At 36.6% G+C, this 15,218-nt stretch overlaps 1 protein-coding gene across 6 annotated transcripts in view; it reads right to left on the minus strand.

The window, feature by feature from the left end:
• Positions 1–15,218, minus strand: part of TRPC4 (transient receptor potential cation channel subfamily C member 4) — a 205,142-nt gene that overhangs the window by 18,827 nt on the left and 171,097 nt on the right. For all 6 annotated transcript variants that reach the window (XM_041766325.1, XM_041766324.1, XM_041766323.1 and 3 more), the window contains exons 6-7: positions 9,452–9,765; positions 1,638–1,833 (exon numbers count right to left, since the gene is read on the minus strand). In XM_041766325.1, the coding sequence (XP_041622259.1) occupies positions 1,638–1,833; positions 9,452–9,765 (510 nt within the window). The remainder of the gene's footprint in view (positions 1–1,637; positions 1,834–9,451; positions 9,766–15,218) is intronic.

A 15,218-nucleotide genomic window follows, 5' to 3' on the forward strand; every position in this document is an offset into this window, starting at 1 on the left:
GCAGACTCTTTTGCTCATGGTTTGGGATTCTGAGAGGGTCTATAACAAAATCTATAGCAGAGAAACTGGAAATGAAATATTCTATGCTGGTGATTACCAAAACCACCTTCTGTTACACAGGTGAAATTCAATTAGTTGGCATATTCATGCTCCAAGGAGCCATCATGCCCATGATGCTGAGAGGTACACCTGTTCTCCATGTCTGCTCTCCTCTCAAGTAGTTTATGAGTTTGAGCTAAACAAATACAGCGATTTGAAGATCGTTCTCATGTCTTTAAAAAGTCACCTAGAAAGACACACCCCATAAAGAAGAAAAAAAGTCATACTATTCTTAAATAATGTTCTTTTCTTGATGAAATCAATACATTTGATGTTTTATAGGATCCAAACTGTATATACAGTTTCTCTGTCTATAGCTTGATAATTAGAGATTCCTTGTTTTTTGGAAGGTGTTCTGGAAAATAGAATCCATGTTTTGTTATGCTGACCAGAGGAATACAGAACTTCTGAAACATGTACATAGAGACTTTCTTAAAAAATCCATATTTGCAATATGCTTAAATGAAGCTCCACAAATTCAGATATTCACCTGTAAATACTAGGACCTAGGTATATCCAATGCAAATACTAAGTTTGTGAATCAGTAAATAAAAATCATATTTTATGCAGTTTTTCATCTGTGACAGGTATCTTGCCTCTATAAAGACAGTTTAAGTGAAATTCAGAATGCTGTGTCTCAAAATAACACTTCAGCGGTTTAGCAATAGTATTGAAGATGCAATATAATTGTAGTTATTTAAAGAGAAAATTATGGTTATAAATTATGCTTATAAAATGCTACCTGCCTCAAGTATAAATATGAAAAACTTAAATGTATTTAATTCCAGTATGGGTTTGTTCTGTTGCTATTGCTAATGGCCATTGATATGAAGGTAAGTTCAAGGAGACAAAGGGCTTTGTCTTTCTTTCTTTCAGTTTCTTTTTTTTTTTTTTGGCTTTGTCTTTCTTATTCATTGCTATATTTCTAGTTCCTAGAATAGTAGTTGGCAACATAATGTTCTCAATAAGAATTTGTTGAATAAATGAATAAATAAACTAACTTGTTTGGGTTCTAGAGTTTCAAATAAACATATATAGTATTGCATACTCTGCTGTAGAATTGAGGGTTACTCCTACATTGCCTTTTCTGGATTTGAGAAAATGAAAATCCTGTAGCATTTTCCCACAGACTCCTCTCTAGGCTAGCTTTTGTATCTTGCCAGGCTAACATGAGTTTGTTTAAACCAAGACTGTAGGTTAAATGGACAGAGACAACGCAAAATGCCAAGGATGCTGCATAGAGATGAGCCACTTGTTCATATTTCATACCTTCCCAGTGCCTGCCATAACCAATGACTGCCTGGCAAGATAGATTTAGTTTATTCTATAATCCTTCATAATATGACAAAACTAAATTAGTATTTTGCCAATTGTGGTATAATACTGTTTTAAAAACTTCAAACTACACATTTATAATTCTGTTCTGTCTCAATAGTCAATTGCAGACTCTGTTTTCTATGATAAATAGGATAGAGTTTGGCTAGAAACAACATATTCTAGGAGGAAATATTGAATCAAAATAAAGTTATTCAACTTACTGCAATGAGTTGGTAAGAATTATTCATCATAGCTATTAACATGTTGAGTAGGACAACCAGAGAGATGACATTGTATGTCCCAAACATGGTGGCACCAACAAACTCTGTGAATTCATGCTGTGCTTTGACATTGGTCACATATAAATTGATCAGCCCAAAAATTGACCAAAACAGGGACTGGAGTGTCTCAAACAATCTGGAATAAAGATAAAATGACACTAATAGCTGTATTAATAGAACTATTGTACAGTAAGATATAACAATAGACCTTTATTCCTTTTATATTTATTTAATTTAAAGATTAGGCTTAATAAAAAGGATTAAAGAATTACAAAATTAAACTTAATAAAAGGAATTGAAGAAAATTGCTTTCATCATATAGTACAAACAGTGTACTTAATTTTCCTAGGTGTACTTAATTTTTCCAAGAGCTTTCAAAGGTGTTTAGTTTCCTAGAGAAGGGACAACAAATCTGACACACAGCCTGTTTTTGTATGGTTCCTGAATTAAGAATGTTTTTTTCTAAATAGTGAAAGGGAATAAAGGGGAAAGGAGAGAAAATAAGTGGGAAATATCAGTGAGGGTGACAGAACATGAGAAACTCCTAACTCTGGGAAATGAACAAGGGATGGTGGAAGGGAGGTGGGCAGGGGGTTGGGGTGACGGGCACTAAGGAGGGCACTTGATGGGATGAGCACTGGGTGTTATTGCTATATGTTGGCAAATTGAACTCCAATAAAAAATATACAAAAAAATAAATAAAATTAGGGAAAAATAGAAAAAAAATAAATAGAAAACAAAACAAAAAAGAATGTTTTTTGTTTTTCTTTTTCAAGTGGTTGGGGAAAAAAATCAAAAGAGCTAGTCTGTGACATGTGAAAATTTTATAATTTCACATTTCAATGTCCATAAATAAAGTTTTATTGAAACACAGCCATAATCAATCATTGCATTGTCTATGGTTTCTTTTGTGTTAAAATGATAGAGGTGAGTAGCTGCAATGGAGAACATATGGCCCACACAGACTAAAATATTTACTATCCCTTTCACAGAAAACTTGCTAACCAGTATTCTAGGGCACTGATAGTTAATAAATGATACATCCTCAAGCTTAGTCTTTGAAAGATGTCAGTTTGTTGAGATGCTTTTGCTTTCTTGGTTGTAGAAGGACTAAAAATAATGTTATCATTGTGGATTTCCACAGTTACAATTCAAGTTGACATAGTGAATCCTGTAAGATGGGAAAATGTCAGAATGCTCAAATACCAAAATTAACTATTTTTTTCTATTTCTGAGAACATTTAATTCATCCCTACCAATGAATGAACTCTGGTGTTTTACTGAAAGTAGAATTTCCTTAACTTAGACCAAGAAATGGGGTAAGATGAAGAGTGTCTGACCCTAAATGAAGAACTGTTTCAGCATGACCATTATAACATCTTACCGTAATGTAATAAGAAGATAACAGGATTTTTATACTCTTTGACAAATGGTTAAAATAAGACTTCAGTCACATACTGCAGAAACAAAAACATAAAATATTCTCATACCTGAAATGGTGACTAAGGAGGTAGGATTTCAGAGGTCGAGTGACCCAAGGAAATCCAATTCATATGAAGCCAACCAAGGGTTAATGGCATGGACTGATATGAAAAAAATGAACCTACACTATCAGATTTCCTCTCTATGAAAATTTACAGTAGAAATATCAAGAGAATGAGGCAGCAGCCAAAAGGGGCTGAAATGTCATGATGGAGAGTGTGAGGCATTGGAATTAGGAGAGGCCAAAGGTTTGAGACCGCAAAAACAAAAGAACAGAGAACTGAACAGAAATAAGCCAAGTAACTACCGAAGAAAAGATACATGGAATAGATGACTCAGATTAACACTGGTTCTCAGAATAAATGATCTAATGGTCCTCAGCTATGTCACCTCCTGCTCTTCCTGAAGCCACGCCTTACTCTACATTCTGCCCTTACTAAGATCAATCCATACTCAGAGGATCAAAGGCTATGATCCTGTGCATGATCTGGATCAAATTCCTGTTACTTGAAAACTTCCATGAGTTTCTGGTCTACGGTATAAGTGGGAGAATCTAATTAAGGATATCTTAATTGGCATTCAGAGCTTCTTTTCTCAAGTTTATTGCTTTTTAAAAAAAATAAACAGTTCCATGTTTTAAATGTTTAAATTTTAATTATAAAATATGAAATGTAATTATTTATTGATTTACTTTGCTATAGCTATCCAACAATGGAGCAAATTATCATAAAATGGTAAAAGAGCTGATGTAATCGACCTTAATCAGACTTTGTCATGCCAGCAGCAATGTACATCATGTATAGAGTTGACCATGTATTCTTAAAGGACAACCAGGATGTCAGATTCTAACGCTATCAGGGAAAGTTTAATTTAATTCACTGGCTCTTAGTAAAGGCTACTCTAAGTAATTCTTTGAAAACTTTCTCAGGAAATAAGTAAATTTAATCCAAGGCCATAAGTTCCTTATTTTTAGTAATTTTAAGGACAATTTCTAAAATTAGTGACACTGTCATTTGGGCTCAATGTGAGATAATTTTATTCTTTCTAAATGACGTATATTCTCACCACGAATATACAAATATAATTCAGCTGGTTTTCCCGATATCAATAGCATTTTCTTTTTTTTTCTTTTTTTTTCAATAGCATTTTAAAGAGAAAGCTAGAAGTTACATAATATAAGTGCTAATAATTAATAATAAATTATATAAAATGCCACATAAATCCTGTAACAGTTACTTTTTTAAATGTTCAAATAAAAACTAATGTAGAATAAATGGATTGCTATGGTTGAATAATACTGATTTGTTTCTGTCTAAATAAGAACTACTAATTATTAGAGAATATTAGCAAACCCTTTGGCAAAACGTTTATATGTATTTAATTAGCATTTGAAAAGAAAATTCAAAATAAGGTGACATTTTGTGATTAATTCTGGATTTCATTCTTATTTTTATTTTCTTTTCCTTTCTTCAGCGAAATGAATCAAAAGTGAGATGTGCAGAACAGTTCTACTTAACCAAAATATATTTACTTTTAGATTTAGACCTTAGTATCAATCCTAAATTGTGTTTCTTATTTATACTATTATGTGAATTATTCTTTTATTATATGGATTAAAGAAATCAATGTACATTAACATTTTAAAGCCACTGCTTCTAGAAATGTTTCCACAATTAGTGATTCCCAAAACTATGGATAGTAAGATCGCCCATAGATTGAAAAGTCATTAGCTGCAGTATATTGCAGACTACCATTACATAACAACTGTTTTCCTTATTCTTTGGTGAGATAAGAATATAACGGTTTTGAGGATAACGCCACACTTAACTAAATAATACTTAGCATAAAACCCTAGTTGATAAAAACCTGGAAGTTTCTATGGATTGATGCTACCGCATTGCCTTCCAAAGATAACTTTTTTGTCTCTTGCTCTTCAAAGATATTTCTCAGTTGCTACTTAAAAAAATTAGCTTGCTCCCCAGTTAAATACTTAACAGCTGAAGAAAGAGAACAAGTAAAAAGTAATATATTTCACAGTTGAGGCTTCCCTCTATCTTTTGAGATGAAAGTGATGAGTAAACATCAATTAACAGAAAACACATCTGAATATTTTATTCTTAGTTTATAAGGAATAATGTAATATTAAAACAGATGAAGTATGAGCTCAGTTGGCCAGTCAATTCTGAGGAATATACCTCCATAAACATAAAAGGATTTTTCTAATGAGCCAATATGTGTTATAAAGCCCATGCTTCTCTCTTCATAAGCGAGTTCCTTGAGCAGAGACTATTAATTTAAAATTTCATGTAGAATCATTTCAGTGAGCAGATATTTGTGGGGGTTTTTTTAGTATCATGCAGTTCTTCCCATATTAAAGAGAAAACAACACGGAAGCCTAAAAAGAACAGAAAGAAGTGTCCATTTGCTGGTGGAACTGAAAGGAAAGACAGCGAAGACACAGATCAGTCTGTGCTCACTGGGAGCTCACGGTCAGGAGAGGATCAGGAAGGCATCTGGAAAAGGGACATCTGAGGTAGGATTTGGAAAACAGAAGACAGTTTTGCCACTAGGAAGGGAAGAAAGGGCATTCTGGGATGAGAGAAGAATATGATATATTTGGGGATTGATTAGAAAATGTTGAGTAAAATGTTACTGGGGAATGGAGAAAGATGGAGCTAGATAAGGAAGCAAGGAAGCAAGGACAGATCACTGAGGGATCTTGCGTGTCATGCTAAGGAATGTGGCTGTATCCAGTCAGGAATGAAAAGGCATTTAGACACTTTAAACAGGTAAGTGTCAAGATTTTGGTTTAGAAAGATCACTCAGGGAACAAGATGGAAGACATAGAGAAGGAGGCAGAGGCCAGGGGCAGGGGAACTGGGATTTAGGCATGGGCAGTGAACACGGGAACATGATGCCGGGATAACAAAGAGAGCAGGGATAGATACCAAGGATTGTGTGCAGAGGGGCAGGGGAAGGAGGGATCAATTATAAAGCACAAGTTTTTGTTTTAAGTTTCTGGATGAGTGGTGATAGCACTGGCCAAGAAAGAGAATTGAGGAGGAAGGAGAACAAATTTTTCAACCGATTCTGATCAGGTTTTGGGTTGAAATTTTTAGGAGATCTGCATGGAGAGGCATCAAAGGACAGTTGAACTTACAGATCTTAGGGAGAGAGTTCTGTGCTAGTGACATGACTATAGGAGTCATCCCTCAAGACATCAGGGCTGCATCCAAAAGCACAGAGGAGTCTTCACGGGGCTCCTGTAACATGATCTGAAGATAGTCACCGAGGCAAGATATCACTATTTAAAACTAATAACTGAAATACAATGATCAAAGAACAATGAGAAAAATTTGAGGAGACAAAGTATAAAGACATAGAAACCTTGAATTTAAAGGGCAAGATTTCAATAGTAAAGGTGTTAAAAGGGTCACATGATGTAGAGAGTTTAAGAGCTAAGTGTCCCTTGACAGTAAGGATATGGAGGCTCCAAATATTTTCTAGAGCAGTGTTGCTGGACTGAGGGAAGCCACAGCCACATCGCCACTGGATGAAGAATGAGTAAGAAGAAAACAAGATATCCTGTTCAGGCTTCTTTTCAGGATTGTTTGGATGAAAGGAAGGAGAGAGATGGAGGCAGAAGTGAATGGGAAACCCAGGGCTCAGAGTTTCAGCTTCCGTTCTCACCCTGAATGGAAGGAGTAATAGGGAGGAACCAGGGAGACAGTGGTAGGAGATAACGTTCTAGCACTACTGATAATCGTGACCAGATGCAATGTGGCTAAGTTCTTTTTAAATCATATTCTATGGCAAGTGCTGTATTAGGTACTTTACGTGAAGTATTGTGTTTTAATCTTCCGATGGAATAAAATCTGAGGTAATGGGTAGTAAAAAAAAAAAAGACATTTATGGAGTATTATGAATTATAAAAAGAAATTAATAAAAAGAAATTATAAAAAGAAAACCAAAGACCAACAGAAGCAAAGAAATAAAATGTAGAGCAGGAGCCCAGAGGGCATCACTAGACATCCTCTTGCACTGACTGGCACCCCTTATATTGAAACAGGGTCATCTAGGGACAGGTGACTTATGCCTGCCTCGGACACTCTATACATTCTAGTACACTACTGATGCTAAGAGTTGTTGCTATATTTTTTAGTTTTTGAATAATCTCTTGCTTGCAGATTTACATTCTATGATCTGGAAAAAATTTCACATAGAATACCTGATTTATTCGGGCTGAATGATTTGGGCCTCTAATATCTGAGATATGCAGTATCCGTTGTGTTTCATGATAATAGAGGAGACTATTGGCATGGGGACACTAAAATAACACGCAATCCAAGCAATTTAACCTTGCTTAACATTTGCCTCTAGCATACAATTTCTACTAGATATTTTTGCCTCAGACTTCCATTGCGGTAGAACTTCTTGGACAGAGAGTAAAATTGGTTCCTAACTTGTAATCATTTACCACAAAACCAGGAAGAGGGCAATGTGATTCCTGGGAACTCAGGTATCATGAATTAGGAGGGGGTTAAGTGCAGATGAATCGGATGTCTGAGAAGGGGCTGAATCTTGGAATCAGAACTGCTCCCTGAATTAAACACAACCGAGGTACCTCAGTTCTAGGTGCTGCGTGGAAGTTCCCCCAGTAGACAAAGCACAGGATGAGAAGGAGATGGTAAGTGGGATGGTGGTGGCAGATGCATGCAGTACGCGGTGACAAGGAAGTTGTGAAAGCCGGTGAGCAGAAGGGCTCTCCAGCAGAAATCAAGAGACAGCAGACAGTATCCAGGACTTTTGTAAGAGGCTCACTTTGAGGCCATGCATGAAGCTGGTGGGATCTGACCCTTGTACATCTCTAGTCTCAGCCACCAGGAGCAAATTACCATGTCAAGGAGCACAAAAGTGGGGAAAGAGGACCTTCCAGTATCAAAACAGAGACACAATCCAGGGCCACGCCAGTCACAAGGACATTGCTTCAAGGGCTACATTGCTACATTGCTTCCACTGAACCCCTTCCATCTGGGGTCAGAAAGATGACAGGAAGGTCAGGGCACGAGGAAGATGACAGGGTTGAGGTAGGCTGGTCAGGCTGGAGAACTACTGCCAAAGAGTAGAAGAATCGAGGCTGGGAGCAAGAGATGAAGGGATAAGGTGAAGCTGAGATGACCTTTTGTTTCCTCTATGACTCATGGTTTGTAGCATATCTATTTCTGAAAGGATCCGAGGCTGCTAAGGCTGAGATTAAAATTTTTATGTGCAAAGAGTAGATGTTGATTAATTAAAATGGAGTTTTAAATATTGGGATCAAAGAACAGGTACGGAAATGAATTAACAAGAATATCGTAGTCGTAAGTGACTTAGTTTATATGAAGGTATTGATTTTTTTCCCGCTTGAGAAATTGCTGTACTCTCTTATTTCACATAAAAGTCTCTAACAGCCCCTGAAGAGGGTCTGATTTTTAGTCACCTACAGATCATTTGTTTATTTATTTGCAGTTCTGGCATGGAGGAACAGTACCTAACTTCTTCATTCATCTGCGAATGAACTGCTTATCACAGCTGTCTGGTGATCACAGAGGACACAGGTATGCAGAGGTGTGTTCCACGAGGACTGTGTGGGCGTCAGACAAGGGGGCATGTGCCTGTGCTGTCAGCAAACCTGCCTGAGAATGACCAGAGGCTGACACTGAATGAGACCTCCTGCTCATCGAGTGTAAGGGCACAGAGAGTTTTGTGTGCATAATTATAGTGGTTAGTGGTTAGCCTGGGTTTCCTATTTTGGATTATTTCTACATGTTTAGATTCTTTTGTGTGTGAGGAGTGAAAGAACACGTGGGGGGACTTTCCTATCTGGAAAACACAGGAAAGCTCAAAAAGTACTTACATAGATTGTCTTTTACCATGCTTGTAAGCTGTCAGTAGGGCAGAAGTTTCCTCTTTATTCCATATTTTAAAACTAAATATATAGCTTTCCTTTCTACGAGGTCCTTTAAAAGACAATTTTACTAAGATTTAAAATAAATATGCTATATATATATATATATATATATATATATATATATGGATCCTTCTGACATTTTTATATATATATATATATATATATAAATGTCAGAAGGATCCATTTGTATTCAAAGCCCTGTTAATTCCGTTTTCTGCATTAAGCACAATTTTCTTTGCAACCACTTGTCATGGTTCAAATTCATAATGTAATACTCTGAATTCTGCATAAAATTACCAATAAAAGCGTCTGTTTGACTTACGTTGAAAATGCATTATTCTGCTTTTCACATCGTATGCCTTTACAGCTTAACCCTTTTGTTTCTTCGTAATAGAAATACAATTGATTTAGGCCATTTGCAAACGCTAGCAACACAAGGCAGTATATGAAAAGAAACTTCAAAATGTCGAGGAGCATTCTTCCCAGAGATATTTGCAGAGGCCCCAGGTGAGAATTTGCTGTAAACAGCGAGATCAGGCGCAAGGAACTGAAGATGTTTGCGATGGCGAATAAAGCTTCAGCCACCAGCGTGGGATGCCACATGTCCCAAGATTCCCGTGGATTAAGTGCGCTGTACTGGAGAAAAAAGAGAAACAAAGAGAAGATAAAACAAACACATACATATGACTATGTCAAGTTCAGGACAGGTAGATTCAGCATGATGGCCTGTAGGGTCTCCACGGTGGCCAATGTCCTCCGTGATGGTGGCAGCAATATTCATCTACACAAAAATAACAGTTTATTAAAGCCATTTATAATTTCTAAGCTTTAACCAAAGTGGCCTGCCTGGTCTGTCCTTGTCATTTGTAGTAATTTGTTAATATGTGAATTACATCTGACCTTGACCTTTCTGATGGAAGTTTAGAAAGAGAAAAAGAAAATGCTACATAGGAAAAAAAATCTGATTTTATATGGGGAAAAGACAGCAACATGGTAACAAAGAAAGCTACATTATAAAGGAAAACTACTAAATTTTGAACAAAATTACCAATGGTTTTACTTACGGTATTTGACACATTTGCCTAGTCTAGATGAATGCACGTAGGATACAAATTATATATAATAAGTGGAAGTTCTGGTCCATTGCCCTGGAAATAGTAATGACCAATATGGGCACGACTGTCAGTGCTTTGTATCTGTTATATTCCAAATGCAGATAAAACCCAACTTGGAAATCACCCTGGAAGTCAATGAGTTGTTAATTTTTTATATTTAATATGTAAAACATGATATTACATGAACATTCTTGCTGTTACTAGACTTTGACCAGCAATTATTTGAAAAGTAAGACTCAGTTAATTAAAGTGTCAGCTTTGAATTATCTTGACTCTGAACTATATAAAGAGCAAAATGGAATTTATCCTTTGTATTACTGAAGTAAATTTATATTCGTTTTTAAAAACAAGGTCAAATATGCTCTTTGAGAGTTAAAAATAGATATGCCCTACGACCCAGCAATTGCACTGCTGGGGATTTACCCCAAAGATACAGATGTAGTGAAACGCCAGGACACCTGCACCCCGATGTTTCTAGCAGCAATGTCCACCATAGCCAAACTGTGGAAGGAGCCTCGGTGTCCATCGAAAGATGAATGGATAAAGAAGATGTGGTCTATGTATACAATGGAATATTCCTCAGCCATTAGAAATGACAAATACCCACCATTTGCTTCGAGGTAGAGGGACCTTGAGGGTATGATGCTGAGTTGAAAATAAGTCAATCGGAGAAGGACAGACATTATAGGGTCTCATTCATTTGGGGAATATAAAAATTAGTGAAAGGGAATAAAGGGAAAGGAGTGAAAATATCAGTGAGGGTGATAAGACATGAGAGACACCTAACTCTGGGAAATGAACAAGGAGTAGTGGAAGGGGAAGTGGGCAGGGGTTTGGGGTGACTGGGTGACAGGCACTGAGGGGGGCACTTGAGGGGATGAGAACTGGGTGTTATGCTATATGTTGGCAAATTGAACTCCAATAAAAAAAATTTAAAAAAATGCTCTTTGAAATACCGTGTTCCAAAAATCTATAATTAAACCTCTGTAGGAACCAAACAATAAATTGAATTCTCTTCTTCATACATTTCCCTAAAAAATGTCTAGACAACTGCATCTTTTTCCTAATAATCATGTTAGGGGAAAAAAAGTTGGATTTCTGTATGAGTCCCATCAGACTTTTAGAATATTTCCTTTCTTTTTATATTACATTTTATACCAAAGACCTTTACAAATGTTAATTAATTCTCTTGAAATTAATAGATAGTATTTTTCAAATCTCCCTGGGAAGAAAATACATCACAAGTTTCTGATTTTTTTCTAATACCCAGACTCTTGCTTGAGTGACAATTTAAAACAATCAAGTTTGAGCTAGAAGGAAATTATTTTCTATTTTTAAATGTTGATAACTGCTCTTGAACATTCCTAAGTTCACCAGAAAATAGGTCATCTTGCATATATGTAAAAAATTAAAAATTTAATATTTTTTATTCATTATAACACATATCAAAGTGAGGGTTTGTAGTATCAACCACCATCGAATTCTCTTCTCTTGGTCACCTCATATGATGCACATTTTCCTTCAGAGATTAAGATCACCTTCACCTTCTTTTTCTCACTTTCCTTGAAAGACACATGTTTAAGTAGAGAACATTCCCCCACCCCCTTTGATGGCTAATCCTATATTTCTCTTTCTCTCTCTTTAAACTAATATGGCTTAGGACCGTATCTCAATGTATACATAATTTGACACAGTAAGCATTCTTAAGGATGTGATCATTTACTTGGAATTCCTCACAACATCTAACACACTGTCCTGCATGCAATGGGTGCCCAAGAAACATTTTCTTCCTTTGAGTACTTATTGTCCAGTGAAGATGGGAGGCACACCTAATAATCGCAATGTTTCTAAGAGATTAACACAAAGTACTGTGAGAATAGAGAAGAGAAAGTGACAAATTCTGCCTGGGGTGGATGGGGCCGGAAATGAACAGAGATTACATGTTGTTCAAGCTTTAAGGGTCCTTTGATATTATTCAATTTCCTAGAGACGCTGTTCATTGTTCTAGGTCTCACAGGCGGTTGAATATAGACTCCATCATCACCTGGTGACATGGTAGGTACTTTAGATCCCTTCTTAGAAAACTCTCTGAGCTGGGACTTGCAAAATCAAGAGGAAGGTTTTCCATTTTGACAAATCAGGAGATGCTAGATTCTTCCCCAGTATAATTACGCAAGTCTGCTTCAAAGTCTAGCACTTCTGATAATTGTTGGGAAACAATGCTATGTGAATATGTTCACATTTATGCATGGTCAGGGCTTCCTGAGCAAAACATTGCATGGCTGTTAAAAGATGTCTGAATGGCAAATAAGCCTGGGAAGTTAAATATAGAGACTTTCTGAGAGATTTGGAAACATCTCCCCTGGAACCATCTGCTTAGATTCTAAGGATAATAAAACTAGGGACCTTTGCCTCCCCTAAGAGAATTTGTTTACTTCGGAAAGTTAAGGTCTCTCTCTTTCTCCAGGGGGAAGATGAACAGCTGGCACAGCTATACTATATAAGCTCTAAGATTCATGTTTTCCCAGTTCCCCTCCTGTGGTACAAACTCCTGGATGCAAAGGGTACATCTGGCTCTCATCTGTTGCCCTGTGGGGAACTGGAGTATGAGGAACCAATGTTCAGATTGTTATGGAAGTAATTTGTTCTCTGATCCAGAAACCTTGTTTTCTATCAGTATTAAATGGAAATATAAAAAAAATGGAGATATAAACATTTAGTAATTATCTCTTGAAGTCATTCTTTTTGGTTTTGCTTTTTTCATTTTTCTCCTGTCATTTACATATACGTTGAACTTCAGTTTTTAAGTACAAGCATTGTTTTACAAAGCAATTGTTAAAATCCTTAGACTATGGCATTCTTTGAACTTGTAGCGAAAAATTCTAATTCTTTAATTTGAAATGCATTTTCCAAACTTTATTATTAGGCGTTAAAAGCTTAACTTGAACTTAAAATTTCTCCTTAGCCCTATTTTCTAAAACTTCTTCACAAAATCCATATTCATTTTTTAATCTTTGCATGTTTGCCTCCTGCCATCGGGATGCCACTTCTCAGGATCCCATGCAGGTCCCTCTTTCACATTTGCTCCTTAAATACTTTGTTTCAAAGCCTCTTCTCTTCTCATCTTGTCTACTCCCCCTGGTGGTTTTCAATGATCTCAACTGTTAGTTATGTGCTGATGACTCCCAGCCCTCCCTCTCCAGCCCAGACGTCTGCCCTTACAGTCATATTTTATACTTTCTTGCCTCGTTGATGTGTCCACATGGAGATCTCACAGGCATCTCAAACTCACAGGCCAGAAGTGGAATTCATGATCTGTTCCTCCTCAAACTCTCTCTCTGTTTATGCTCTCTGATCTTAGTGAGTGGCAGCAAATCACCCGAAGCAAAATTTCAGGTGGAGAATCTTCGCTTTGGAACCTAAGGCTCTAAACTGAAATTTTCATATATATTGCTTACGCCTCTTCATTGGTATCCTCTGTTTCCCACAGAAATTATCATAATAATAATTGCTAATTGCTCTCTCTGCCCTGGATCTTATTTCTACCATCATCTGTTTCCTCCAAGAATCATCTTCTAAAAGGTCCAGTCAGACTACCTCATATCTTGCTTAATGTTCTCAAGAACTGCGATATTCTTGGGATGGAATTCTAATTTTCCAACATGTCACATGAAGCCTCTGGAATCTGGGTCCTGACTTCTTTATGAGATTGACCTGCCATTTGTGCTCAGTTTGGTATTTAATGCCTTGGCTCAAACCTTTAGTAGTGGTCATTCCCCAAATTACTTCACATTCTCACCAGAATTCCTTTCTATGAGTATCAGGTTCTTTGTCTACAATGGATTTAAATTCTAATTATTTTGATTCCTCAGCTGCTCATTATTCATGAAATATATGCTGAGTGCCTACTCTGTGTTAGACATCATCTTCACAGTGGTGAGCAAATAACACACATTTTATGTCATATGAGCTTATTAGATAGTGAAGAAAACAGACATTAAATAAGAAATGCTAATCCTTCCCTTGACAGGTACCCTCTGGCCACAGATGAATGGACACTAGGATCCTGCTGACTAGAGCTGATAGTTCCATGTTATAGAATGATCCTTGAAAGAGAAAGACCATGTATGTTAATTATACTTGGATTTTTAAAAAAATTTAATTAATTTAAAGAAAAGGAAAAATAAGGGTCAAGAGTTATTGTAGACATGGAAACCTTCAAAGAACATTAATTCCTGCCTTCCTCTTTCTTTCAAGTATTTGCTGGGTTTTTTTTAAGATTTTATTCGTTTATTCATGATAGATTGAGAGTGAGAGAGAGAGAGAGAGAGAGAGAGAGAGAGAGATTGATTGGCAGAGGCACAGGCAGAGGGAGAAGCAGGCTCCATGCAGGGAGCCTGATGTGGGACTCAATCCCGGAACTCCAGGATCACACCCTGGGCCGAAGGCAGGTGCTAAACTGCTGAGCCACCCAGGGATCCCCATATTTGCTATTTAGTATAAATATACCATAGCATGGTTTTCTGTAAGACTTTATTTTTACTCAGATTCTTTTTAAGAGACTCACTGGTTGCACACCTATCTAACAGAATATTCACCCTTGTATTACCTGCCAATTTTCCATGCAGGGATCTCGGTCTACTGCATTTGAGGAAATGAGTGTCTAATAAATTGTTTTATAGATGAGAGGAGGTCAAAAAGCATCCTAGGGTGAAGAATCATAGACACATTCAAAAGCATGGTTGTTAGAAAAGATGAATCCTTTGTAAAAATGTGAGTACCTTAATCTAGCTGGAATATGGAGAGTTTGGGGATAGTGATGATTCTAAGAGAAAGCTGGAGCCAGGTCAGAAACACCTTAGCAGAAGTGTTAAGAGAGGAAGATGAACAGAATCAGGATACTGGGTTATTTATATACTCTATAGTCTCTGATACGTACTTCTAAAACATAGGCAATCAATAAACATGAATAAA

The sequence above is a fragment of the Vulpes lagopus genome, chromosome 8 (assembly GCF_018345385.1).
Source record: "Vulpes lagopus strain Blue_001 chromosome 8, ASM1834538v1, whole genome shotgun sequence".
NCBI classification, from domain to species: domain Eukaryota; kingdom Metazoa; phylum Chordata; class Mammalia; order Carnivora; family Canidae; genus Vulpes; species Vulpes lagopus.